Source organism: Ochotona curzoniae, unplaced genomic scaffold, assembly GCF_017591425.1.
Source record: "Ochotona curzoniae isolate NIBS_2020 unplaced genomic scaffold, NIBS_Ocur_1.0 scaffold_3208, whole genome shotgun sequence".
Taxonomy (NCBI): domain Eukaryota; kingdom Metazoa; phylum Chordata; class Mammalia; order Lagomorpha; family Ochotonidae; genus Ochotona; species Ochotona curzoniae.
Genome location: NW_024467106.1, coordinates 19,536,086 through 19,564,064, shown reverse-complemented (window position 1 = coordinate 19,564,064; position 27,979 = coordinate 19,536,086). Strand labels below are relative to the sequence as shown.

Genomic DNA, 27,979 nt, shown 5'->3' with positions numbered 1-27,979 from the left:
AAAAAAGACAAGGAAGAATCTGGATTTAAGAAGGCCAGGTACCCATTGCCACAACAAAAATGGTTCTTTGATGATTATTTAGGTGAGAAGTATCCCTCAGAAGGACTTGTTACTCTTGAAATATTCCTTCCTATTGGCTGTGGCTGAATTCCTTAGGATTCCCATCTGTGACGGTGCAGTATTTAGACCTGACTTTGGTTCTTCTGTTTGTTGCAGAAGCCTCCCCAGCTTTCCGAGGATGGCATCCGGCTAGAAAACGAGAGGGACGACAGTAGTGCCAAAGCCTTGCAGCCTACTGCCAGCACCCTCCTGCCAGACCACAGCAACATGGAAATTGAGGTGTCAGTTGCAGAATGTAAAGGCGTTGCTGGCGTTACTTCCACTCCCCATTCTGCAGATCACCCATCTCCCTTCTGCTCGCCACCCCACAATGGTCTCCTCACCAACCATCACGAGTCCCTGGATAACGACGTGGCCCGAGAGATCCGCTATCTAGACGAGGTGCTGGAGGCCAATTGCTGCGAGTCGGCTGTGGATGGGGCATACAACGGGACATCCTCCCCAGAGCCAGGCGCAGGGATCCCGCAGAGCCACCTGAGCCCCCCAGGCCACGCGGCCAGCCAGCCAGAACCCATGCAGAGAGCAGCCAGCAGGCAGGTGCTGACACACGCTGCAGACACCATGGCAGAGGGAGAGAGAGCGAACGGCCACCACCCTGAGCAGCCCAGAGACATGCCAGGGGACAGTCCACAGGCCCCTGTGAGCCCCAGCTCCTCCACCAGCTCCCAACCTGCTCCACGCGATGGGGAGCTGACGCTGACCACGCTGAAAAAGGAGGCCAAGTTTGAGTTGCGTGCCTTCCACGAGGACAAGAAGCCCTCCAGGCTCTTCGAGGAGGATGAGCGTGAGAAGGAGCAGTACTGCGTCCGGAAGGTGCGGCCGTCCGAGGAGATGCTCGAGCTGGAGAAGGAGAGGCGGGAGCTCATCCGGAGTCAGGCGGTGAAGAAGAATCCCGGCATTGCGGCCAAGTGGTGGAACCCGCCCCAAGAGAAGACCATCGAGGAGCAGCTGGACGAGGAACATCTGGAGTCGCACAAGAAGTACAAGGAGCGCAAGGAACGGCAGGCGCAGCAGCAGCAGCAGTTGCAACAGCAACAGCAACAACAGCAGCTGCAAGCCCCATTGCAGCCCTCCCTGGCCCCCACCGCCTCCCAGGACCCTCCTGGCCTGTCTGAGAACACAAAGGAGGACATCGTCACCGAGCAGATAGATTTCTCGGCTGCTCGCAAGCAGTTCCAGCAAATGGAGAATTCCCGGCCCGCCCTGGCCAAGGGACAGAGCAACCCCAGGCTGTTCTCCATCAAGCCTTTTTACAGGCCCCTCCACTCAGAGAGGTCACTGACCACTGTGAGACCTGCGGCCAGCCGGGGTCCTCTGGAGGACGGTGGCTTAGTAGCCACCAAGGAGCAGAAAGCCCCCAGTGTCCCTGAGAGCCAGCTGGTGGGTGGAAGCCAGGCAGGTACAGCGCCTCAAGGCAAGGATGGACCATACAGCGAGCCCTCCAAGCGTGGACCCTTGTCCAAACTGTGGGCAGAGGACGGTGAGTTCACCAGTGCCCGGGCCGTCCTCACCGTGGTCAAAGACGACGAGCCTGGCATTTTGGATCAGTTTTCACGCTCAGTCAATGTTTCTTTGACCCAAGAAGAGCTCGACTCTGGTTTGGATGAGTTGTCGGTGCGGTCACAGGACACCACGGTCCTGGAGACGCTGTCCAATGACTTCAGCATGGACAACATCAGTGACAGTGGAGCCTCCAACGAGACAACCAGCGCCCTCCAGGAAAACTCCCTGGCTGATTTCTCTCTGCCCCAGACCCCACAGACTGACCCCACCTCCGAGGGCCGAGGTGAAGGGATCTCCAAGTCTTTCAGCGATCACGGGTTCTCCTCCCCTTCTTCCATGCTGGGGGACTCTCCGTCCGTGGAGGACCCCTTGGAATACCAGGCTGGCCTGCTGGTGCAAAGTGCCATTCAGCATGCCATCGCTGAGCAGGCAGAGAAGGCGGCGGGCAAAACCAGCCCCAGTGGAGCTGCCCCCCGGGGACCAGAGGTGACCCTGGAGGCAGCTGACAGGGAAGCTTCCAGCTCAGAGAAGCCTCGGGCCATGTTTGAGCCACCTCAGGTGTCCTCTCCCGTTCAAGAGAAGAGGGATGTATTACCAAAGATCCTGCCTGCAGAAGACAGGGTGCTCAGGGAACCAGGGCCACCCCAGCCGCCTCCCGCTGTGCAGCCCAGCGGCCCCATCAACATGGAGGAGACCAGGCCGGAAGGCAGCTATTTCAGCAAGTACTCGGAGGCGGCCGAGCTGCGAAGCACAGCCTCCCTCCTGGCCACCCAAGAGTCTGATGTGATGGTGGGGCCCTTCAAGCTGAGGTCCCGGAAGCAGCGGACTTTGTCCATGATTGAGGAAGAGATCCGAGCGGCCCAGGAAAGGGAAGAGGAGCTGAAGCGGCAGAGGCAGGTCCTGCAGAGCACACAGAGCCCCAGGGCCAAGAACGCACCCTCACTGCCCTCCCGAGCAACCAGCTACAAAACCGCCCCAGGTAAGAGACGGCCAGACCCCCAGATGCAGGCCTGTGATTCCTGAGCCAATTGATCCTGGCTGCTGGGTTTTGATGTGGAGGGGTGTGTGTGTGTGTGTGTGTGTGTATGTGTGTGTGTGTGTGTGTGTGTGTATGAGAGAGAGAGAGAAAGAGGGAGACACTGGCATGAGGAAGGATTTGGGCCTCTGGGACAACAGTGGAAGAGCCAGGAGCATGGATGGAGTGTGCCACATGAGAGCAGATCCAGTCGCTTTCTGTCGTGCTGCTGTGAAATTGTCCTCTTTGGTTTGAAGGGGCCGCCTCTTGCTGAGAGGCTGGGAGTGACACAGAACCCAGGCAGTGTTTGAGTCAATGGCATGACCCTTCTTTTCTGGGGTTAAATTAAATACATCTGATTGAGGGGTTGTGTTCCAGTGACCCCTACAGAATCCTGGGCTCCATGTTGCAGATAGGTGTGGACAGGATGCTTTTATCCACACCAGCACGTGTGGTGTCCTCTGAGACACCACAAAGCAGTTGCAGTCTTGTGCTGTGTAATCGTGTTTGGGTCAACAGCTGATGTCTCCCACAGTTGGTCCTGTGTTGTATCACCCGGTGATGTCATAACTGTCTTGGTTTGTGTAAGACCACACTGTGATGTTTGGACAATGGTGAAATTGCCTGATGATGTTTGTCAGAACTTATCCCTTTGTGCACTGAGGTGTTAACCTTGTTTTGGATTATGGTAACACACCCCACTATGGCCTGGGCAGCCCCTTGGTTGAATAATTTGTGCAAGGTGATTGAGGTTAATTAGAGTGTGGTCCTGACCAGTCGGTGAGTCTTTGTCACTAGGCCCTGCTGAGCTAAGGACAGACTTGAGAGGAGAAAACTCTCTTAGCAATTTGGTCTTGGCCTGTAATCCAAGTGTGGGATTTTTGTATTTTACAAAAGCGCTGGTGTACACTGTCCTGGGAAGGGGTGGGGCGTCTGACCCTTCACTAGTGTCACCCCACAGTTTATGCTGGCAGCATCTAAGTTGTTCCGTCTAGAACTTCTCATCCTGGCGCTCCGTTTCCATCGAGTCTGCAATGACCTTTTTCTTATTAGCTTTTAAATTTTGAAACAATTTCAAATGTAAAGGCGAGGACCCATGTATAGTACAAATATTTCTGTTCTGAGCCATTTGAGGGAAAATGGCCATTAGCATTTGCCTTCATCCCCCGTTTTGCTAGATCTTCTTTAGTGCATTCTGTCTGATGCTTTCACGGGATTCTGTCGAGGTCATGGGGCTAAGGTGGGAGCACTTGCACAACGAATGCCATGTGCACCCTGCGCCTGTACCCAGGAGTCAGCTTGTCTCAATGGGGCCAACGGTTAACTCTGCTCACCTATTGGAGGGAGCGTCTGCTGGACACACCTATTTTTCCCTTATGTCAGAACATAAATGTCTAGTAGATTCCATAGTGGATTCTATTGTATTCAATGGATACCGATCAATTTCTTGTATTTTTATCCTTGATTTGTTCGGATTGATGATGTCCTTGATTTGTTCGGATTGATGATGTCCTTGATTTGATCTTGACTTGTTGTGGGAGCCCTTTTAAGTTAACCTCTGTGTTCTTATAGAGATGTTCTCATTGCTTTTGGAGCATTTCCCCAGCTGCCTGACATCGCAAGATTTTCTACTTTCACCTTGTTCTCACAACCCTGAAAAAAGCCATTTCTCTAAAAGTCGTTAGTTCCTTGGGATGGAGAACGGTGTTAGAAACCAAAGTTGGCTTCCAGATAGGGCTCTTGATGTCAGATTGACTGACTAGTTTTTCCCAAAGGTGCCTAGTTGTCACTTCGCTTTAAATTCCTTGTTGTAGGCCAGCTTGGCACAGAGATACCAAGGGAGCTTCCCGTTCTGCAAAGAAGTCTTTGTACTACATGATGTCAGCACCAGCTGGGGAACCCAGTTGACAGCTCAGCATGCCCCTGGGAGCCTACAATCTCACTACTAGAGGTGGGGAGCTCTGTGGGCTTCTCGACTCCTGCTGCTTGCATGGAAGGCAGGTCCTGGTTAGTGCCAGCTTCTCTCACCTACCAACCCTCTGCACTGTCATTATAGAACCTGCCGTGAAGTGCAAGGCTTAGTGGATCTCTTGGGCACTTCAGGCTCCCAGAATAGGTGACTTACAGACAGGCTGAGAAGTCCGAGGTCGTGGTGTTAGCCAGTTGGTCTGGCGAGTGCCATATCCTTGTTCCCAGATGACCCCTGTGTGTGGTGGCCTCACCTGGGGAAGAAAACCACTCCCTTTGCTTTTATTTTGTAAGGGCACTGATCCCATTCCCAAGGGTCAGCCTTCATACCCTGATTACAAAGTATGTTCCCCCCACATCCTAATATCAGTGACCAAGTTTCAACATAGGAATTTTGGGAGGATACATTCAGACCATAGAAGTGGATTTTTAGTTTTTGTTCTGTATTTTTCCATCCTACCTTCCCCCCGAATTTGTTTCTAACACATTTTTCTAACGTAAAGACATATTGATAGTTTCCTCTAAGTCCTCTGCCCACTCAGAGTTACCTTAAACAACTCTTGGTCCTAATGTCTTCCCCTGAGGTCCGAGGAATCTGGTGCTAATTTTCCCAGAACTTGCCTCTCTGTTAGTACTGGTCTCATTCCCCCTTGGGGTTGCTATCTCTTCTTTTGGGGAGGTGGTAATTTATCTGCCTCTATCTACCCTCTTGTTCTTGCGTGGTTCCTGTTGAATAGTCAGGGTGAAAAGATATGTGCATCTCATTCCTTCATATTTACCTCTAGAACATTTGAAGAATTACAACATGGATCAAAATACATTGGATGTAAAAAAAAAAAAGTTTGTTGTTGTTGTTGTTGTTGTTGGCTGTCCATGCCTGAGAATGTTTGCAGCACCGTTTCACCAGCTGGCCTCTGAGTTCATGGTCAGGGAGCAGTTGGACACAGTAGTCTGAGCAGGCTAACCGGATGATTCACAGCGAGGGTCAGGACTGCTGCTCTGACGTTGAATGTTGCTAAGTTCCTGCTTGCACTGCTTCACATGTTATACCAGAAGTGACTCAGCCATGCGACTCAGATTGATGATTTGTGATTAGGTGATGAAAAATGTGGTTTGTAACTTGTGTGGTAGAAATCCATGTCGACATGCTAGAATCCTAAAAGCTTACAGCAAATAATACTCATTGAGAACCTGGATAGGATAAGAAAGGTGAAAGCTATTTCAGTGGCATTTCTTTCCATTGAAAATGTAATCAGGCACAAGCTCCCTAAAGATATTTGGTTTTGCTGTTGGTTTCTTTGTCTTTAAAAGATATAGAATGATAGGGGTTCTGCTTTGAAAAGGATATAGGATATCTGGAAATTGTATCTTGTTTGTTCATAACTTGACTTTTAAAGGGAGAAGGTGCACTTCAATAGAACTTGAGTGACATTTGTTCATACAGAGCAGAGCAGGTGTACCGTGCCAGCTATCAGGCAGCTCCTGGCTTAATGAGAGCAACAACACTGCATGAACTTGGAGATTTCATGACAGAGCAGCCCTGAGGACTGCCGGACATCTTCCTTTCTTGGGAAGCTACCATCCAAATTGAGAACTGAGGGAGCAGAAGTGGGACCAAGGAGATGGGGAAAGATTGTTCTTGTCTGAAGGAATGGCACAGGAAGAGGCTCAGCGGGAATAGAGAACTTGACACAGCTGAGGCCAGAGTCAATTAAAGGAAGAGATGTACAAGAAGCGAAAGCACACGTTGGTTGGGAGTCAGGCAGCCAAGAGCGCTGCCAGTCGTGTCGAGGGGTTTAGACTTTGGACTTTTCATCCTGTGGTCAGTGGGAAGCCACATTTCCCAGCCATCCTGCTGTCATCCAGGACGGATGGACTGGAAGCCTTCCTGCTTCAATAAGCCCATTGTGCAGGCTTGGATTAACTCCTTCCTCTCCGTACCAGTACTTCAGAAAGAATGTCAGCTTCTATTGCTAGTTTGGATTAAGATTCCACACAGGGTGATCAGTGTAGCATAAATATTTTTTCAAAGATTTATTTTATTTTTATTGGAAAGTCAGATATGCACAGAGGAGGAGAGACAGAGAGGCAGATCTTCTGTCTGATGGTTCACTCTCCAAGCGGCCACAACAGCCAGTGCTGCACTGACCCGAAGCCAGGAGCCTGGAGCCTCTTCCAGGTCTCCCACGTGGGTGCAGGGTCCCAAGACTTTGGGCCATCCTTGACTGCTTTCCCAGGCTACAAGGCCAGAGCTGGATGAGAACCAGGGCTGCTGGGATTAGAACCGGTGCCCATATGGGTTCCCAGCATGTGTAAAGTGAGAACTTTGGCTGCTAGGCTACCGTGCCAGGCCCCAGCATAAAATTTTTGATGAGGTTCCTTCTTTTTAAATCCCCTTCATGATCTCCAAGTATCACACACACACACACACACAAAAAAGTCCCAGAAGGAACAGCAAGTGCAGCAGCAGCACTGTGTTCACGAAGCAGAGGCCATGACTTGTCTAAGGCCGAGGTAGACAGCCAAGGCTGGGTTTGGCTTGAGGTGCTCTGCCCTGTGTCAACAACTGACAGAAGGATTCTGCTGTGGGCTGGGCAGGAGAGGACCCTCTGGCAGGCTGTCTGTTCACTCTCTTTCCCTACTTCACAGGCTCTGGATGAGCTGCTCCCCACGGATCAGCTGGCGGTGGGAAACCTGTTAAAGCCCAATGGAGGGCATCCTACTGACGGTTACTGTCCAGCGCCATATTTCCAGACCATTGTCTGGTGATACAAGTCTATTACTGATGGCTCTGACTTGTTAAACAACAACAACAACAACAACAAAATAAAACTAAAAAACCACCACAGCAGAATAGACAGCAATAGTTATTTCACACATCTCTTCTTATTTTCTTGTGTCAACCTCTCAGGCAGCCCTTAAGACTCAGTACAAATTTATTTGATCCCTTGAAACTAGATGTATTTCTGGATTCAGACATTTTCTAATTTTAGAAGGTCCATAAAGTTTATAGATGTTATTCTTTTGGGGAAAAAAAAGTTATTTAGCGCTGTTTGTGGGTCCTGGAGCTGCGCCTTGTTCTCTGATTACATTTCTGTGGTACAACTTTGTGCAGCATCATGCGGGTTTAAGAGAAGACTGGGAGGAGTTGTGCCAGCTCATGTCATGTTTCACTGCCAAATAAATTAGGGAAAAGCCTGGCTTTCAGTGTTTTGTGGCTGTTGGAATTATTTGTGAAGGATTGTGGCCCTGTTTATCCTGGAGCCCAGCAAGTTGAAGCCAGTTGCTCCAGGCTGTTGAGTCAGCAGAGGGTAGGACATGGCTTCAAACCCAGGCTCGTTTGTCCCCCAGATCCGTACTCTTCCCCACCCTGTCCTGCCACACCCTTCTCTGCAACCCGTGGGGCTTAGGCTCAGTCTCTCCCTGTCCTCTCCTGGTCTCAGGCCTGACCCCTGCGCTTCCTTCATCCTTCCTGTGCTTTATTTTTGGAGCTGCTGTAGCTAAGGAACCCATTGCTTGCAGTATCCTAGGTGTGTAAGGTTGACTGTTGGAAGCTGTGGAACCCAGTGGCCCAGGATGGTTTCTCAGTTCCTTCAGAGCCAAGTCCCAGTGCCCTCCAGGAGTACAGTGGCCAAAACTGCTTTTGCTGTCCAGAGAGCTGAGCAGGTGCTGGGGGAACTGTTACAGCCTGGCTCTTCTGGAGAGTTCTTCCTGACAGCTCATTTTCCAGGAAGAAGCTCAGCCACTCATTCCAGGCTCACTGCCTGAAATCTCTGAAACAGCCAAGCACTTGATGCACAGAATCAGCTCCCCAAGATGAGGGTGAGCACGGCTGAGGGTTCACTCTATTAACTGAATATGAACGTGCTTATCTCAGAGTCAAAGTTAGCCATACCTGTACTGCATCGCCAGGCCCCAGGCCTGCTTTCTATTGTTCCTCTTTCCTCTGCATTGTATTTTTTGTTCCTCTACATTGTATTTTTTCCCCAGAACTCAAAAATATCTGTTCATTTAAAAGAAACACACCATCTAAACAGGGCTTGAGATCAGTACTTCCTAAACAGCAGAGTTCAGAAATCTTCTGGACACAACCCTCCAAGGTTTGGGCTGCTAGCCTCATTCTTTGCAAGATATAGACTCACAGTCCGTTTTTGGCAAGTTTTAAGAGTTTGTACAGTAAGATGGGAATACGAACAGTCCTTGCCTGTTCCTTCTCTAGGTAGCTTCTACTGCTGCTGATTTTGCTGGTTCTTGCTAGAAATCTGGGGCGTCTAGTGTGGCCCCTCGGAGTGCTCATCACTTGTGATGGGGAGCATTGCATGGTGTTTGTTCCTTGTTGCCCACACCTGCCCAAGCTAAGTTCAGGGAGCACTTTGTAAAGAATCACACTCAGCCATATAACCAAGAAAGACAGACTGATTGAGAGTCTATACCAAGTTTCATACTGGTAAGCAGTGTGAGCTGGTCAAAACTGGGCTGGGAGCAGGATGTCTCTTGTGATTGTTGGAGTTCAGAGCAGGAAATGACTGCCTCTTGTTAGCCATGGTTACTGGCCATGCCTTGGCTGATTGGCATTTTGGATCCCTTTAATCTTTGTGAATAAGCTACAGGTGCTTCTGCCTAGGAAGTGGGAGACCCTTGAGAAAGGCAGGGCCCGGGCAGAGTAACTGCGACAGTTCACACCATCACCCAACACGTTTGTAGTTCATGCAATAACATTTTGATTTCTTGTGAACTTGAAGGTGAACTCTCCTAGAACCTCAAAGCATATGATATTATGGGCTTGACCCATCTCTCCTGATTTCCCATTCCCCAAACATAAACTTGTACTGAGGATTTTGAAAAGGCCGGTTGAGGAAAAGTATGCTTGCTTGTGGCAATCTCTGGCTCCACTGTTAGATGTGCCAACAGCTGACTTCACCTCTATAAACTGCAGTGTGAATAAAATGGTGCCCCCACAAAGGAGGACTGGACCAGTGCCTCGAATGCGTTAACATAGTGCCTGCTCCACGAAAGGCTGCCGCTTACTGCTGGGCTCTAAGGAAAGGCCCCGAGAACAACTTTGGCAGCGGCTGTGAGCTGAAGTAAATGACAGGACATGCGTCACAAAATTGCTTTCTCTTCTTACTTGGGAATTTTTCCCGAGTTCTCCTTCCCAGATTTATTTCTCGGATGTCTTTTTTTTTGGTGTGTGTGAAATTTCTTTCATAGAACTTGAGTTCAGGAACAAGCGCCCAGTAATCAGCTGTGATCTTAAAACCAAAGAGTGGCATAGTCCATCATTACGTGTATCGAGTGAGAATAAAATGACAGGTGTTGCAGCAACAGCTGCTCTCTTTCCCCTTCCCCCTGTGGGGAGAGGTGGTGGCCTTCGCCCAGCCAGGCCCGTGTGCTGGTGGAGAAGACGTGTTGAGCAGGAAGGTTCTGGGGGTGGAGCTGCTGTCTTCGGGGTGTTCTTTCTTACTGCTGTGACCAACATCGCTGTTGCTGTCGTGTTTAACAGTTTTTCAGACTTAGTCATGAGACCCAGACATTCCTCATTTCTGGGCTAGGTTAAGGGTGTGGAGGTTCTAATCGTCATGTTCTCCCACCAAAGAGCAGGGGCCTGTGTGCGCGTCACAGCTGGAGCCTCATGCCTGTGTGCCCTGGGTCTGAGCAGGACGTTTGTTCCCTTTTATGGAGAGCACGGGAAATCCGGAGGCGCCAAGTCTGAGCTCATTTCTGGGGACCCGAGTCCTTTGAGATACTTGCAACGTCAGCCCAGGGCCGCGTGAAGAAAGGAGGTCATTGAGGAGGCCTGGGCCAAGGCAGGCCAGTTGGTGGGTGTTTTGTGCCGTGCAGTTGGGTTTTTAAATGAGAGTGGGTGATGGCTCTTTCTTTTCTTCTGAGACATGCAGAAACAAGGCATCTTTGATTTAACACCTCAGACCCCACACACGTGGAGTCATCTCCCCGTCATCATATTCAACCAAAGCGATTTTCTAAACTTTTGCAATCTACCTTCTTGGCTTGCTTAGACATTAGGCCTGCTCCGCTGGTGGAGGTTTGGTTTGTGGAGGGTGACAGCAGCTGTGCTAGGAGCTTGCACGGCCCAAGCCTAGGTCCCCTTGATAGGAGGAACTACAGACACATCCAAGCTCTGCCCCCTGCCAGCGTGGCCTGCCAGACGCCCGAGGGAATTCCAGCCAAGGCATGGCTGTCTTGCTCTGGACCAGAAGGTGGTTCAATGATCTGAAGTTAAATAAACAGGAAACACAGATTCATGTTCCCCAGACTTTTTCCCACTCATGCTGGGAGACAGCAACAGGCTAATTTAGAATGAAATTACTGTGCTCCCTCACCAGCTTCTTTCCAAGTACCCTTGTCACACAATAGGCAGTTCCCCTTCACAGGCCTTAGGGGAGTGTGGGCTCACCAGCTGGCTGGGTGTGTGCTGCCTTGCAGAGATAAGACTTGAATATCTGTGCAGGTTAAGGCCAGCTGGCCTACCTACACTTTGCTCAGCATGGAAAAACTGAACTGTACTTTCTGGCTTTGTTTTTTTTATTTGTGCTCAGAATTGAAATAAAAAAATAAAAATCAAAGTGACTCATAACCCTGCTCTCTGAGGGACTGCTCCTGCTTCCCTGCTCGCTCTCCCAGGATGGCACACGATTCCAGGGAGAGGCGTGAGCCAGACTTGGAGGAGCATAGCTGTGCTTATAACCTTGACAGTAAGCAGGCAGGTGGCAGAAGTCCAGGAGGGAGCCATGGAAGCTCCTTCTCTGAGGACTCTCACAGCTTCTCTGACATGGCATTTAGCCGCCACACCGCCTTCCCTCCAGACCTGCTCAGCCAGCGTCTGTTTCCTGTTACTGTTGTGACCTCTAGTGGCTCTGGACAGCAAAACTTGTGAGCATGGGCCTTGGTCTGTGGAAATAGAGAAACAAGACCCATCTTTCATGTTTGGAGGTTGACCATTTGTGGATCATAATCTTCCACCTTTGTCGCAGCCCTCTCTCAGGACACACCCTGGCTTGTGATTTTGCCATCACAGGTTCCAGTGCATTGCTATGTTGGGCTGAGATTAGCATCAGAGTCTAAGCCATTTCTTGAAATCAATGTATATGCCCTATGTCACATTTGTATACCGTCATCGTTGCTAAAGGTCATGGAGTCTGTGTACTTAGAATGTTTTATTTCATGGGCTTTGGTGAAGTTATTTAAACATCTCCTTTAGATTCTCTCTGGAGAATACCACCCAGTCCACAAGCATTTACTCCATGGCTGTGTGGTTTGTTTCATCATGGACTCTGCTCAACAGTCATTAACTCCTGCTTGGTACCCTATTCCACAATCCCTCACTGGAGGAATACAGCAGTGACCAGAGCAGCCAGGGCCTTGCTCGAGTGATGCTTGTTCAAGTACATTAAGGGGCTTCTAGGTGACTGGTATGGTGCCTGTCCTCGGGTGACTTCGTAGCTGAATGGAGAAGACAAAAGCTTCAGTGAACAGATGTGAGCCAGTCTGTGATGATTGCTTTCACAGAGTTTGAACACGAGATGATGAGGCAGGTTCCCCTCTTCCTCCCCAAGATGTATGTGAAAAGGAGAAACTAGGGGTCATGACTATGAACTGTGTTTTCTAGAAAACAACTGGAAGCATGGCGGATGGTGATGACACGTGAGTGGTGAACTGGATAGTGGTGCCTCAGCCTGGCAATGTTGTGTCAATTTCTGGTCCTAAAAGTAAAAAATGGATGAGAAACAACCTGCAGTTATTCACCCTTACCCAGGAATCGTTCTTCTGTAGAGAGACCAGTTAAGTAGTAGCTAGAGGTGCTGAGTGCTGAGTGTTCTCATCATTGGCTTGGTCCTTCAAAGAGGTCCTACAGGGTTGGGGCCCTGCCATCATCCCTGCTGTAGAGCTGTGGCATTCAGGAGCTCATGACTGTGTACTTTCTCAGATGTGCCTTTGGGGCTCTGTGGCAGTTAAAACCCACCCTTTGATGAACTAGGAACTAGGACTGGACACATCACAGGGATGGAATCATACAAGGCCTAGGGATTCATTTGGTCTGAGCCTACAAAGTCAGTCATAAGTGGCATTCGAACTTCCAGAAACCTGTAGCAGGGTAGTTATTAAGATGATTTTGTCTGGCTTATGGCAATGTTATCAACATCCAAATGTTCCAGTGTGAGGGAGGGATTGTAGATGATGTTAGCAAAAGACCCTGGGGGCCCTCCCAGCCTGCCCTTGCATGAAAGGCCAATGTTGCTTCATCGTCCTGAGAGGTGCTGGAGCACTGGTGGAGACTCCCGAGGTCTGGAGTGCACTCGTTCCATTTCTTCCAGAACGTTGTTGGTGGTGGTGGTGGTTGATGCAGGGGAAGAGCACAGGGGACAGGACTCAATCCCACAGGCTTTCAGGACCCTACCAGGTAAGGTGGATGAGTGAAGCTGGGGAATGCAAGACTGGGATCACCTGGAAAGGACAGACCTGCCTCTCGTTCAAACGTGTTGAGATGTACCGTCATGCTTGCACACATCAACTGTCGGCCACCTTGACTAGAGGCCAGAACACCAGAACAGGGGAGGAAACCAACAAGGCGTGGCGACTGTGGCTGGCACCTGCACACTTTACACAACCTTCCAGGGCCTCAGGTGTCCTCACCTCTGAGGACTGAAGGTCCAGGGCTCCAAGCACCACCGGCTCTGGTAACTCATGTTTCTTCATAGAGCACTCAGCTGGAGCCCACGTCTGTCTGTCTGTCCGTCTGACTGTCTGACGAATGTTTGCCAAGTACCTGGCAGGCCTGTTTGATCCAACTAACGATTTAGACCTGGAGTCGTTGCGATCTTTTTTGGGTTTGTGTGTGATCTCCGAGTGTATTGCTCTCTGCAATAAAATGGCCTACACTTTACCCTCCCTCAGGTAACATGCTCTGTCAGAGGTTGCTATGCTTTTTTGTTCTGTTTTTGCCACTCTGTCTTCTTTCTGAAAGCAGTAATGAGCAGAAGAGCTTAGAAGGGGTGTTCTCTTCATATTGTTTCAGGGAAAATAGAGAAAGTCAGACCTCCTCCATCCCCCACAACCGAAGGCCCCAGCCTGCAGCCTGACTTAGCCCCCGAAGAGGCTGCCGGAAGCCAGCGGCCCAAGAATCTGATGCAGACCCTCATGGAAGACTATGAGACACACAAATGTAAAAGGCGCGAGAGAATGGATGATAGTAGTGTAAGTTTTTCCTGCTTTCCTCTTTCGCTTCTCCGAGAGCATCCGTCTGTCAGTGTGTGGCGTGTGGTTTCCTGGCTCAGGCACCCTTGTGCCCGCGGTCTGCTGGCCGGCTTCACGGGTTCCCAAACCAATGTTCAAATGTCTGGTTATCATGCCTAGAGTTGGGTTTGAGTCTTTCCTTCATTCCCCAAAAATGTTGATGATGCAAGGGACCAGCTGCCAAGTGTCGCTGGCACCCACCAGCAAGGCTGGGGCTTGTGATGTTCAGGGTATACGATGTGCCGAGACAATGTGGGGAAGAACATCTCACATGCTGTAGTCACACTGGGTGCCAGGGAGCCAATTTCTACCACAGCTTTGCCTTCTGCATAGAGATTTCATTTCTTGAGGGAGCCACAAAAATGTTGCACCTGCTAAGCCTCTAGGAGTCAAGCCCACAGCGAGTGCCTGGCGTTCAAGAGTGTGGCTGTGTTTGGGTGTGCTTAGCTTGGCAGTAAAGAGCCCTTCCAAATGAGACTTTAAAAACCAGTGGTCGACCCTGCACCCCTCAGTCCTCCAGAACCTTGCACATGCTGCTCATGTTGGCTCTGGTGAAAGGCCTCTGCCCTGTGGTCTCTTTCTCCTGGAAGAGACGTGGTCCACAAGAGCTGGGGCTCAGCCTCGGGTTTTTATGCTAACCTCCTGGGAGCCTTCTGGTATTGGTTGCTTCAAGTCAATTAAGATGATCGCCTCTGCTGTCCCAGTTACATTAGCTCTGGTTGATTGATGATAGCCATCTACTTGTTTTATTCTGCTGGGCGTAATTATTACCGCCACCCCCTTACACGTTTAAGTGTCCCAGTTTGGATGATAAATGATTCTATCCCCTTAAACTTGAATATTAACAACATTCCTAGTAGGAATTGCATGGAACATTGCTGCCTTTCCTGGGGTTTGAGCCAGTCACTGAAAGTTGCTTTCTAAGTGTGTAGTGTGGTGAAGAAAGAACAAACATACAGAGCGCACAGCACATAGCATGCCCGTAAGCTGTACAGAGCACTTGCTCAATTGTCCTGTGAGGCTGAACAGGTTCTGTCTGCCCTGTCCTACACTTGGCTGCAGTGGCTGCTAGGGACATTTCCAATGTGGAGGAGTCTGCAGCCCCTTTCCTGATCCTACAGGACTGTTCTTGTCCCCAGAGGCCCTTGCACCAGCCCTCCTTGCAGCCCCAGTTCAGGTATGCATTTCACAATCGGGTATGTTCTGGTAGCCCGTGACTATTTCGAAGGCGCATGCTGAGTGTCTTGGCTCTCTCCTCCTAGGGGTTCCATACCGTTCAGCAGCAGCTTGGGCAGACACAGCCAGCTGGTTCCCTCCCATTCCGAGCAAGAACTGCTTAGTAGTGACTGTGTATCTGTGTGTCTCCTGTGTGTGGCTTTTGTGTTGGTGTGCCAAAGGCAGAGGAACATGCTCCATGCAAAAGGCAAGAGCCAGCTGTCTCATGGTTCATGGGCAGAGGGCTGGAAGCCTCTTTCCTTAGTATGCATTCGGACATGGAGCAGCTGCCTGGTGGATGAATGCCAGCCTGGTTGAGTTTTCCCTTTGGATTCAGGGAACTGCTTGGAGTAAACATTATAACTGCTGTTTGCCTTTGTTTATGCAGTCTGGGGGGCAGCCTCTTGTCTCTGATTTTTTTTCCCTGGGTGAAATATTTTGGAGCAAGAAGCCTGCTAACTAATAAGGCTGTTTTTATCACTGGTTTTTGGATTTAAAGCCAAGTATTTTGCATTATTGACGAACACTGCAATAAAACAAAGCCTGTCATTGTTGAAAGTTTTTAGGAACAGGACTAAAAGTATATCCAAAATCTTGTTGTAGAGCCCTAAGTCTTAACAAAAAGCAAAAACAACACAAAACAAAAAACCAGCTCGGGTTGCTTCTAAGGCAAATATGCCAGTCTGATCATCAGTCAGACTTAATCTCAGAGCCATCTGCTAACTCATGTACCCGCCCTTCTAGTTCAGGGGGATCTTTTTCAATTGATGTGTGTCCGTTACTGTAGAAATAAGCAAATCTTCGTTTTTTCCCAAACTGGTATGTGGCCCACTCTCCATCTCTCTGTCATCTCTGGTACCAGGCAGATGGAGAGCTTGGTGGTTACTTTTTGTAACATACTTCCCTGTTCCTAGAAGATAAAGGCGATTCTATCAAATATAAGACAGTTCTGTTTTCCTGCCTCCATTCTCCTACAGGGGTACCGCAAAAGGCTCCTAGAAAATGGATTTCAAAGATTATTTTGATCAAGAATTGTTTTTGATACCCACATACGGTTTTTCTGTGATATGGACTTTTCATGGATTTTGTGGGGCTCCCTCGTATGCTAACCTTAGTTTTCTGCCCTCTAAGTATCCACCCCCAGTGTCTGACAGCAGCACACTGGCTCACCACTTGCACATGTTCCTTCCAGTGAGTGACTTGGCAGCGTCTGTCACTTCTGGAGATTGCAAAGAATGCCTGTGTGCTAGAATCCCTCCCTCAGGACCGGCGCTCCCCCACATGTTTGCCCATAGAAAGCATCTTGTCTGTTGTGAATTCAAGGAAGTGAATTCTGATCCAGTGCACTTTCTGAGGAGTAGGCATACTTGTAAGGATGAAAAAGGCTGATGATTGCCACGCGTCTTTGGAGTGCTACATTAGGCCCAAGAATGCTCATGTGCAAGCAGGGCAGAAGAAACATGAAAAGCTCAGTAAGGTCCCTACCAGAGCCCCCGTGCAGTGATGCTGTCTAAAGGCCCAGCCACAGCTCAAGGCCCAGGCGCCAGGAAGCACGTTATAAAAAGACTTGATTCTTCAGCCCATTAGGAGTTGTATTGACTGTGTTGAGGTGAATATTGTTTCTCTGGCTAGTTGTTTCCCCAGCCTGACTTCAACCTCACAAGGCAAAGACAATGGGGTTCAGTGTCATTCTTGAACATGTTGGTGGATTTGCCCTCTCTTTTTTGACTGAATAGGTGCTGGCCAGAGGCTACCTCACAGCCTCCTGGGTGCTCAGCCTCACCTTCTTCTAGCATAGATCTACCTTAATAGATTCCACCCATTGCTTTTAGATCTTACCCAAGGCTGCATGACTGCAGGATCTTGCATGCACCCATGCAAGAGAAAGCCTCTTAAATTGTCCTGGGCTATGTCAAAACTGGAGTCTGGGGGTTGCTGCTTTCCTCCGAGAGCTCCTGTCATAGAATTCCCTCCAGACTGGGGCACACACTGAAAGTCATGACCGTGATCTCACCAGAGCAGGGACCATGATTAACCATGCCCTGAGCTGCCCAGATCTCTCTTAGATTCTGACACCCTAACTGGGGAAGGTACTAAGAAAATTCCAGACTCTCCAGCTCATAGCCACTAACTAATCCAGTCGTTACAGGACTATACATGAGAAGCGATTGATGATCACAGATGCGTGTGACTATAACTCCACCAAACACTGGTTCCGGTGCCCGGAGCCACTCAGCACCTCATATCTGCTAACCAGAAATTGCTCAAGGTTATCACCGTCCCAAAGAGGACTGCCCCAGCTGGGGGTTGCTTTCTCGTTTCAAGTAGTAGGGCCATGTGGGGTGTTTTTTTTGGAGGTGTGTGTTACCCTTGTGCTTTTAATGCAGAACACTTTGGATCTTCTATGAAAAGTAAAGGCTCATTTTAAGTCCTGGATGCTCATACTAACCTGAAATTATGACCAGGAAAGCATTAGCATCCTCCAGGTTCCCAAGGTTGCGATGAGGGAGGCTCTATCTACAGTCTCCTTAGATCAGTGACAGTGGGCCTGCCCTCCACAAGCCTTGCATTCACGCTAACTCTGGTCTATGCCTAGGATTTTTGCTTAAGATTATGAGACAGCTCTGAGATTCAGAGAAGTGTTCAAGAAAAGAAAAGGCCATTTGGCTGGTGAGTCTAGCAGAGCCAAGATGACCGTGAGGGGTGTCACTGATGAGCAAGCAGCTGATTGCATAGCAGGGGGAAAAGAATCTTGTTGATTCAAAGCATAGAATTAAGAAAGCATGTCTTCCCTGATATTTCTGTTCATGAATAGTAGGGTTTCTATTTGCTGCAGAAGATGCAGACTTTCAATAAGCCACAGCCAGGTGAAGCAAATCTTGGTGTGGGTGTGCAATGGTCTGATGTCGCCTCTCTTCCCACCAGCCCCTGGCATGGTGCCAGGTCCCGGCTGGGGGATGTTCTGTGAGTGTCTCTGCCATGTGCCCCAGGCATGGTGCCAGGTCCCGGCTGGGGGATGTTCTGTGAGTGTCTCTGCCGTGTACTAACCCTGGTCTCTCCCCTCTTTGCCAGTACACCTCTAAGTTACTGTCTTGCAAGGTGACTTCCGAGGTACTTTTCAACTTGTTTGTCTTGGTCTTCATGCATGTTTGATCAAACGCATGCTGGTGTGGTTTGCCATTTCCTGTTGGGTTAAATGAGAATGGCAAGAAGAGTGGCTTGTCTGTGTCCTTCCTTCTGCCTTTTTTTGAATCAGGGGACTGCTTCAAATGTTAGTGTCCATGCTCCTGCAGTGAGAAACACTGCTGTGTCATGTTGTGCTGTGGGGTAGGCTTCTTCATGTCCATAGATCTGAAAGACCTTTGGACTAGGGACCCAGCTCATGGGCTGGCGACAATTGCTAAAGTTTCTTTAACTATTGATAGCAGTCGAATCTGTGACTCTGACCACATTGGCCTTTTGTTACACAAACATAAACCAGCTACCGCCCATGAATCTAGGCGGCAGGCCTAATTGTGAGCATTCCTGACCCCGCTCCCTCTAGTCTTGAAACCTGCATTTTCATTTTGGAAGTTCCTATAAGCCTTGATCTCCCCCAAAGTTCCCTTCTTTCTTCCACAGTTTCCTTTTCACATATACAAATGCTATGAGAAAGCACAGCATTCTTCTTTTAAAAAATCCTTTTTTGTGTGTGTCTTTTCCTTGATTTGTTATTTTTGCTGTGGAAAAACATACTATATTCCTATTTTTATCTGTATAATATTTTGCCTTTATTTTAAGATAATCATTTCAAGTAAACACAGTTATAGGGAGAATCATTTGTTTCTTCACTCAGCAATCATTATTGTCTACTATGTGTCAGTTGCTATTCTAGATTCCAAAAACACAAATCAACAAAACAAGGTACCTGAAATCACAGAACTGGCATTTGTTAAGTTTCCAATAATAGAACATAAGAAGATGATAAAACCTGCCTATCCAGCTTTGTCCATTCTTATTATTTGAAAATATTTGTTGACAGTTTTAAAAAGAAGCTGGTACGGCAAACACAACCCAGCCCCCCTTGGGAACTTCGTGCGTTCCCATCTCTGTGTCTGTTGCACTCTGGTTTGCTCTGAAGAGTTCTCTACTCTTGACCTTGGCGTTCGTTTCCATGCATGTGTTTATACTACGTATGTGATGTATACATAGGTAGCATCTCATTTCTGCATGTTTTGGAACGCTCTGTGTACGGTCACTCACGTTGTACTTGTTCACCGTGCCTCCCTTTATTGCGTCTGCTCTGTTTATGTGTGGCTCGAGTTCTTCTTCAGAACTGCATAGTGTTCCCGTTGAATAAATAGAGCACTATTTATTCAATCTCCTACTGATGAAAATGTAGGTGGTTTCTAGTCTTTTCTTTTTCATCCTCACAAAACAAGCACTTCCGTGAATGTTGTTATTCATGTTTCTTTGCGTATCTGTGGAAGGATTTCTCTACCCAGAGGTGCCGGATATGGAGGTTAAACATTGTCCCTTTCATTAGATATTGCAAATTATGGCTTTACTGGTTACACCAACCTACAACATAATGTATTAGGAACTGCACCATTTAGCAAAATAATTATGTTCATTTATACATCTGAGCTGTTTTATCAACCTTTTTTGGTGAGGTATAAAAATGGATATTGAGAATATCACTCTTAGGCTTTCCTCATTGTTAGATTATGTTTGTCATCTGTGAGAGCAGCAGCCTGAGGGTTCTCTCTAAGCCCGGATCACCTCTGGAGTCAGTGTAGTTTAGAACAATAAGAATAAGTTGGATATATCCAAGGAAGATAGAATTCAGACTGGTCTATGTCCAACTGGAGAGAAGAGAGGAAGATAAAATATAAGTATCAATATAAAAAATGTAATTTATTCACATCTGTTTTTTGTTTCACTTCCCTAAAGGTAAAATGGCTTGTGTTGATCGCTATGGAACGTTAAAACAATTTGCTTGAATACCTAAGCATTAATGGGGAAAAAAATAGTGTGAAGTTTCCCAAGAGATTTGAAATGCTCCCCCATTAGACCTGAATTGAATTGAATTTGTGAAAACCATAAAGCCTTACATCAGGTCTTGTCACTTTTATGCTCCCTTGGTTTAATTTCTTTGGAGAGTGTTTGTGGTTGCTTTCTGATGTGTCTCCCTGTAGACACTGAGCAGAGGTATAGCTTAGTGACCAAGAACATCCACTCTGCACCCAAACACTGGGTTCGGACCTTGGCTCTTCGCCTGCTGTTGGGTAACAGTAGACAAGTGCTTGGCCACACTCTGCTTTGGTTTTTTTCATACAGAAGAGGAACCTGGTTAGTTTGCATCTCATCAAGTAATGCCGGGAACTAGAGCAGTGACTAGTACAGAGATGGGCATTTAGCCTAACAATCAGGAGGCCACATCCCTCATGGCAGTGCCCAAGTCCACTTCCTACTCCTGCTTCCCCTCCCCAATGCAGACCCTGGAGGATAACAGGGATGACTCGGTAAACGGCTCCAAAACCACACTGCACTAAATGTCTCCATAGTGATAAACATTCCTACTTTTCTGGAGGAGGAGCCTTACACTTAAGCTCCCTGAAGAAAGGGTCTGCTTCATCCCAGCCCCACATGAAGCACTGTGACTGACACTTGGTAGGCACCTGGGCAATACTTGAAAGGTAGATAGATAGGTGGGTTGTCACGTGAATTCCTGAAGAATCAAACAAGTAAAGTTGCCAAAGTTGACTGAGAATTAAAAACAGTGCTTCAGTGAAGAAACAACATTCCAAAAGGACCATTATTTCCACAACCTTAAGTTTATTTTTAGCTTTTCTGTTAGCCTTTCAATTGATATCTGAACGGTGAATAGATGATCACTTAGCCTGTACAGTTTCTTACAGAAACTTACTTGGATAAGTTGTTACTGTTTTTGGTGTAGTGATCCCATGCTGGAATACCTGGATGTGAGTCCTAGTGCTGGCTCCTGTCCGCATCCTTCTGCCAGTGAAGACCCTGGGAGGCAGTGCGATGCCTTGATGCCTCCGGTACCTGATTTCTTGCCACTGACTTGGGAGATCTGGAATGTCGGAGGCCAGCAATTGCAGGATATGGGGAAGGAGCCAGCAGAGGAGAGCTATATCTCTCTTCATTTATCTCTTTTTTTTCTTTCAAATAAATGAATTAATAAACTTTCTAAATGCCTTGTGTATGTGTGCCACTTTTAGCTCCAAAATCCCTTTCAAGTGATCATAGAAATAATTACTGTTAGGGACCTTGCTGTGCGCTTGGAATCTGCTGAGTGCTTTACCTGTGTCACCTTGTTGACCCTGAAGCACAGGGCAACTGACTTTTCCAAGGTCACACAGTCACCAGGATTTAAGCCTCAATGTACTTGGGCTTCAGAATTCACGCTGCTTCTAATGAAAAAAAAAAAAAAACAAAAACAAAATCTGTGTGGTAGAGCAGGTATGGTCCCATCTTACAGGTAATAAAATGTGAGATACAAACTAAACAGTAAGGAGCCAAGCTGAAAGAGGGCTCCAGTCTTCCAAGTGCCGACCAGCATTGTCTCTCAGCACCAGAAAAACTCTGAGTATATCCAGATTTCAAAGTATTCTTTCCTTCGACTAATGTGTTGTTTCCAAATGTTAAGCCAACCACATGGCATGCTTGCAAGATACTTTATGATAAGGCTTATGTGCTTCATGGTCCACACAGCAAACATGACTGAACACATCCTGCATGGCAGGTCCACTCCTCTTGCTAGGAGGCAAGGGCTAGCCTTCCGATAGAAAGCGCCTCGCACATCAGGACAGTCCATTTGCTTGGCAGCGGTACGGAGAAGCAGGATGAGTTGGATCCTATACCCAGACCCTGCATGTGCCCGTGTGGGGTGCCACTTCCACCCACAGCCTGCACCTCCTTGATTCTCTGGTGTTACCAATGTCACTATCCTCTGTCTGATTGCTGATATGTAGAGTAAATTCATCACAGCTCAGATAATGAACCAGTGTTGGCACTTTTAGACCTTTCTTCCATCAGAAGCTCCACATCCTAAGCGAATGCAGAGTTTTTGGCTGGCATGCATGGTCTTGCTCTTATGGCAGTATCACGATGTGGAACCATTTCTCCAACGTCAGCCAGCTACCTATATGTCTTTCATCCAGATCTCATCCTGATCAGAGTAAAGCTGGAACAGAAAGCCTGAAGTCTGCCAGGAGCCTGCAGATGATTCTGGTGGGGGAGACGGGGAGGCCCCACCTCCATGGTGGAGATTCTGCTTGTCACTTCAGGTGTTGGTAGCCACAGCCCTGAAATTGCATGAAGTGCTCAGATTGTTCTTTAGTGACCTAAAAGGCTGTTTTTCTCACTTTGTGACAATGTATCCCAAGTCAATTTTGGGGATACTGATATGATCGTAACTTAGCTCCACAAAGTTTGATAGAATGGACCCATGCTGATCCAGTCATTTGGCACAGCTCTCTGTTTATGAAGGGACGAAGACAAAAATTTAACGTGTTGTTCAGTCTAATGGTCCTTAGCCATACGGGACTAATACGACAGTTAAAATCAGATAAGATCCAGCATCTAGCTTCTTAGCCAAACTAGCTGTGTTTCTACAACCCCCCCCATACCCCCTTGTGACTAGTGACTATGAAATTAGACAATGCAGAAGAAAATGTTCCGTCATTGTGTGAAGATCTGTTGGAAAGATCGGTGCATGTAAAAATGCACTTTCTCTGAGTGCTTGATGCAGAGCACAGCAAAGTCCAGGGGAACTTGTAGAACCTTCTGTAAGGTCCAAGCTCTGTGCTGAAGATTTTGGCTTACAGAAACAAATGGATTTTGGTTATGAGGTGAACGATACCCAGAACCTGTCATCCCCCTTCTCCAGTGTCTCCTGCCGCTCGGCCATTGCTTGTGTTCCGCTTTGGATTAGATGCTGTTGAGAGGGAGAGGAGGGAAGAAGCAGACGCTGGGCTGTGTACGTACTTAACATCACGGGCTCCACCTAAGTTTGTTTTCCTCTCTCTTCAGGTCCTTGAGGCCACCAGGGTTAACCGAAGAAAGAGTGCGCTGGCGTTGCGCTGGGAAGCCGGCATCTATGCCAACCAGGAGGAAGAAGACAATGAGTAACTCTCCAGAGTGCTTCTTTGGTACTTGGGATACCAAGAAACCAAGAAAGCAATGAATCAAAGCATTTTAACAGACTGTTGATTAAAGTGCACACCAACTCAGCAATCCTATGTAGACCAGAATCTGCAATATGAAACAATGATGAAAAATAAAGCAAAAAGAAAGTCCACCCATCACACTCTGACGCCCAGGAGTCAAAGGAGAAGGGTTATTTTTGTGACTCAAAAGAATCTACAGTTGATCCAAAGGGACAAAAACATGACAGACAAATCAAGAGCAGGTCAAACCGAGACTGGCCTTGCTGGGCAGTGTGGATGGACAAGGCCCCAGGGGCGCTCAGCGAGGATGGGATCCAGACAGGTGCAGTTTGTGCCGAGTGGGTCTTTCCGAGCACTGGCTCCCTGTCCGTTTCCCGCCACTGGCACTGGTAGCGTCAGGAGTGTTGGGTTAGCTCCATTTTCTCCAGCAGCCATCTAGTCAAGGGTGTTTCTCTCCATATTTGCCCCAAAGAGGCAATTATTCCATTTTGCCTACTTTTAGTTGTTTTTTCATTGGGAACGACTAATGGTTACAATGCATACAATCCATATTTTAAAAGACACTATTTCTTCATCTTGCAAACACAATCTCTTCTACATTAGGAGGTTGAGAAGGCGGGAGAAAGCCAAACCAAATGGATTGTTCTAGCTTTAGAATCTTGTCTGCTTATCATAATGACTGATGTGTAGTTAATGAAAACTCATTTTCACAATTATGTTTCTTCATATGAAAACTATATTTAGTGGACAACGTCTATTTTTACGATGGGATAGGGGATTACATATGTTTAAAATCTACACGTTGAACAGCTGGGTTCAATAATTAAAAGGGCAAACTCTGCCACAGAGAAGTAGTTAAGAAGTAAAAGGGTGTTTATAACTATTTTGTATTATAAAGTGAGCCTTAGAGGTAGTAAGGAGAAAGGATTGTTTTGATTCAATCAGAAAGGAAACATGAGAAAAAGGCAGAAAGGGAGAGAAGAAAGGTGGGGAAACGAGGAAGAAAGAGATACTATTTTTGCTGAGCAACCAGTGTTTTTCAGGATGATGCAGAGAAAACAATATAGGATAGAAATTTTAAGTACAGGCTTGGGATTGGCCACAAATCCTAAAGCTGGTTGTGTGTATGTGTGTGTATGTGTGTGTGTATACACCTTTGTGTGTTTGTGTAAGGTGTGTATGTTTATGAGTTAAGAGTGTGTGCATGTGTGGGTGTGTGTGCATTAAAATTCCGGGGTGACCACGGCCCCTGAGTGTACGGCGGTTTCCTCCAAAGCTACTTGCCAGCTTCAGGAGTGGGCGAGAATTTCTTTTTTATGAAAAGGGATGTAAAGGCACCGATCTGATACAGTGTTTGTAACATTAAATTGACCTAACATGGTATTTGCATGAGTTATAATTGCAGAGTTTTGAGTAGTTTTGTAATTTGACATTTAGGAAAGTATTCTATTTATTCTCATGCTTTATATTCATGCTAGTATACTATACAAAGATGCCAGCGTACTCTTTTTGTCACTTAAAGCAATATGATGAGGGTATTCAATAACTGAATACCCTAAACTTCTGGATGAAAAAATTCGAGTTCTGATGGTGAGAAAAAAAAAAAAAAAACTAACCAGCCTTTTTTTTCTTTAAAATTATTATTTTTAAAAGAGCAATAATTATGTCAGACTTCACTAAGACTCATCTTTGTTTTCATATTGTTATGTTATAAGCCCTAATATTTTATTCTAACAAGTAGAAATTCCACAATTTGTATGTAGATGTTATGCACGTTATCTTTGCTTCCTTTATTAGACTAGTGCTGGCTTATGAGGGCAAGTTTATTCACAGACAAATGTTGGGCACAGAGTGAAAAATGGAACTATCCAGTAACTTGCAAGGAACTTTTAGAACTGCCAAGGAAAGCTGCAGTTTGAAGCCACATTCTGCAGATGGGAGCCAAAATAGCACATGCTCTGTTGGCACCATCTGTGTATGTGGTGCATTCTGAGTAGTCAGCAAATGTGCTGGCCACTAGGGGACACCAAACAGTTAAGACTGGCCTGGGAGATTGGAAAATTCGGTCCTTGCGGATGGTAGGGGCATCCCCAAGAAGGGGGCCTGTCTATGCCAGAAGATCTCCAGCCAGATGTCCCCCAGGTGCTTAGGCAGAGGACCCAGTAATAAGGGAACGCTCCCAAGGCAGATAGATACATGGGTAACAGAGGCAACGGGACGGGGGGGGGGGGGGGGTGTGTGTAGCGACGTTTAGGATGGCTGCACAGCAGGAGAGCTGTATGGGCTGCGTGAAAAATAAAACATGCTTCGTGTCTCCTAGACTTGGGTAGATCTGATGGAGACCACACACGTGGTGCAGACCAACTCCCCCATTTTCACAAGAAGAAACCATCCTCATCTCTTCCTTTTTTCTTTTTTCTTTTTTTTTTTTCTGCTTGGAAGGAAAAAACATACCCTCACAGAACTGACTTTTGGGAAGAGAATTGGCAGCTGAAAGGAAAGCTCAGGAGGCCACAGTTTGTGGAATTGCTTTAGAGGCAGACCCAGTGATCTTTGACCATAGCTGATGGACCCAGAAACACTTACTGCTTGAGGAATAGCAGGATTATAGAGCTGGCACCTTTTGGGGTCATGCTCCCTGTGCAGAAAAGGGAGCGTGCAGTTTCTGCGGACTCCCCCACCCCAAGTCACAAAGCCGTTTTTACTGGGTCCTTTGGGCCCTTACATATCCCACATTCGCCTAGTCCCTTCCCTCCCCACCCCCAGACCTTGCTGTTTCCTGGTTCCCATCATTAATGACCCGATAATCCTATTAAATTGTAAATTGCAGTTCCCTTAGGAGAGCCAGATTTTGTTCTGTGCTCTAAAGTTTTTTACTCATTCAAGGTACATTGGGTCATTGCTTTGTACATAGCAATGTAATGGGCATTGGACATCCATGAGACTCTGGAACATTCTGTTGACGGGACAGACATCGAGAGAAAGAGGCAAGGGAAAAGCTGCCTCTGGCCACCCGGCCTTCTCTCCAAAGAGCTCCCCGCGTGTTCAACTCGGCTGTGGCCAGTGTTGCGATCCCACAGCTGCTCGGGTCCTCACTGACCCGTTGTGCAGTGCCTAGGGCTCTCACTTTTCCCGGAGCTGAGGAGCAACTGCCCCGCCTTGGCCATCCTACTCAGAACCTGTGGAAACATGATGTGTCTGGGTAGGAGGCCGGGCTCTGTTGTACTCGGAGGATGCCATGCAGCTCCCTTGCCTCTAGCCCCATGCATGCTGCCCACCCTGGCAACGACATAGAAGCAGTGTCCAGGTCAGTGTCCACATATATATTACACACAAACACACACACAGAGACGTAATAAGGAACGCTGAAACAGTGTTGACTCTTGTCTCTAAAGACAAACTTTTTTTCCAACTAAAAATGGATTTCATTAAACTATGTATTGAAAAACAATAGCCTAAGTGTTAGAGATGGTGACTCTTAGTTACAGAACCAATTTGCTGAATCTTGAGCATTCAGTGAGCTGCCAATTTGAATTTTTGTGTTGCTCTTTACCCAGATGACTTTTTTTTTTTCCTTGAGGAGGGGAAAAAAAAGCAATACTGTGTTTGGAAATTATACTCTGTATCTGGCTTTCCTGTGTATGTTAGCCACTTCAATGTTATCCCGCTTTGGTTTTATAGTGATTGTGAGGCGTTCGATGCAAGTATACAGTTATTTTCTCATTAAATCCCAACGTGTGCTGCGTTTTTATAAAGGACGGTTGCTCTATGAACTGTAGGGGTGGGGGAGGCCAGCCAGGAGCAGCCAGCCAGTGCCCTCGGCTTCTACTGCTTTGTGCCGTTTAACCTTGACCTCGGCTTCTTCATGCTGGGAATACGCACGGCCATCCCAGGAGAGAACCCTGCCACTGTAGACTTCCGAAGAGCATTCTTCAGGGCTGTTGCCAGCTGCTGTGGCCAGGCCTCGGAAGCCTTAGGAAGCCACCTAGGTGCCTCTTGGTGACAAAGCCTGAGGAAATGAATGGCTCAATAACAGAGCGTTTCAGTGTTTGAAGGAGCTTTCCAAGGTCACAGTTTGGCCAGGAAGCTTCCTCTGCCTCCGGCTGCTCCCTTCCCTGCCCTCCTTCTCCTCCCTCCCCTCCCTCTCCTCCGTGCCCTCCCTGCCCTCCCTGCCTTCCTGCTCTCCCTGCCCTCCCTGCCTTCCTGGGCCTCTGCAGGTCAGGGTCCTGCTCTTTCTCACCTGCTCTTTTCCTGGCACTTAATTTCCAGCTGCCTCTATTTCTCGTCTCACTGGTGAATCTTGTCATGTTGTCCCTTCACCCTCAATCTCCACCTGGATCTTTCTGCTCTGAGCATTTGAGGGTTCCCAGGACCCCCCCCCCCCCGCTCCCCGTGACATCTTCCTCTGTGTTCTGAATCTGGGGTTGGGGGAGAAGCTAACAGTCTCCTTGGAAAAAGGGGGCCAGACCTGAGCAGCAGCAGGTAGCATTTATTAAAGGCTGAGAATGCGTTCACTACCTACTGGGATCCCCATCAACGGGTTCTGTTATTACAACAATTTGCAGCTCGTACAGCTTTGATTTCCACTTGGCATGGAAGGAAACAAGCTTCAGGAGGTTGATGTGTTTTGAAAACGGCATGGAATTGCAACCTGGGCATCCTGGCCTCTATCACACTGTTCTCATAGGAACGCCTACGGGCTAGTTCACGTCAGGAGACTGTTGATGCAGGG

The 27,979-nt window shown here is 47.7% G+C and overlaps 1 protein-coding gene across 2 annotated transcripts; it reads left to right on the top strand.

Annotated features, from left to right (window-relative positions):
- The first annotated feature begins 227 nt into the window (after positions 1-227).
- Positions 228-26,970, top strand: LOC121172436 (A-kinase anchor protein 2-like). Of its 2 annotated transcripts, XM_041004359.1 has the most exons (4): positions 228-2,602; positions 13,641-13,819; positions 18,146-18,184; positions 23,111-26,970. In XM_041004359.1, the coding sequence occupies exons 1-4, from the start codon at positions 328-330 to the stop codon at positions 23,207-23,209; spliced, it is 2,592 nt and encodes an 863-aa protein (XP_040860293.1). In that variant the 5' UTR covers positions 228-327; the 3' UTR covers positions 23,210-26,970. The 2 variants fall into 2 exon arrangements, with proteins under 2 accessions (XP_040860293.1, XP_040860294.1); XM_041004360.1 differs by lacking the exons at positions 13,641-13,819; positions 18,146-18,184 and having other exon boundaries at positions 258-2,602.
- The last annotated feature ends 1,009 nt before the right edge of the window (positions 26,971-27,979 follow it).

What these genes read in the sequence shown, in the direction of transcription:
- LOC121172436 (XM_041004359.1), top strand. Translation starts at nt 328, where the DNA reads ATGGAAATTGAGGTGTCAGTTGCAGAATGTAAAGGCGTTGCTGGCGTT. An exon ending in CAGCTACAAAACCGCCCCAG is followed by an intron (nt 2,603 to 13,640) that starts GTAAGAGACGGC and finishes ATATTGTTTCAG; the next exon opens with GGAAAATAGAGAAAGTCAGA. An exon ending in CTTGCAAGGTGACTTCCGAG is followed by an intron (nt 18,185 to 23,110) that starts GTACTTTTCAAC and finishes CTCTCTCTTCAG; the next exon opens with GTCCTTGAGGCCACCAGGGT.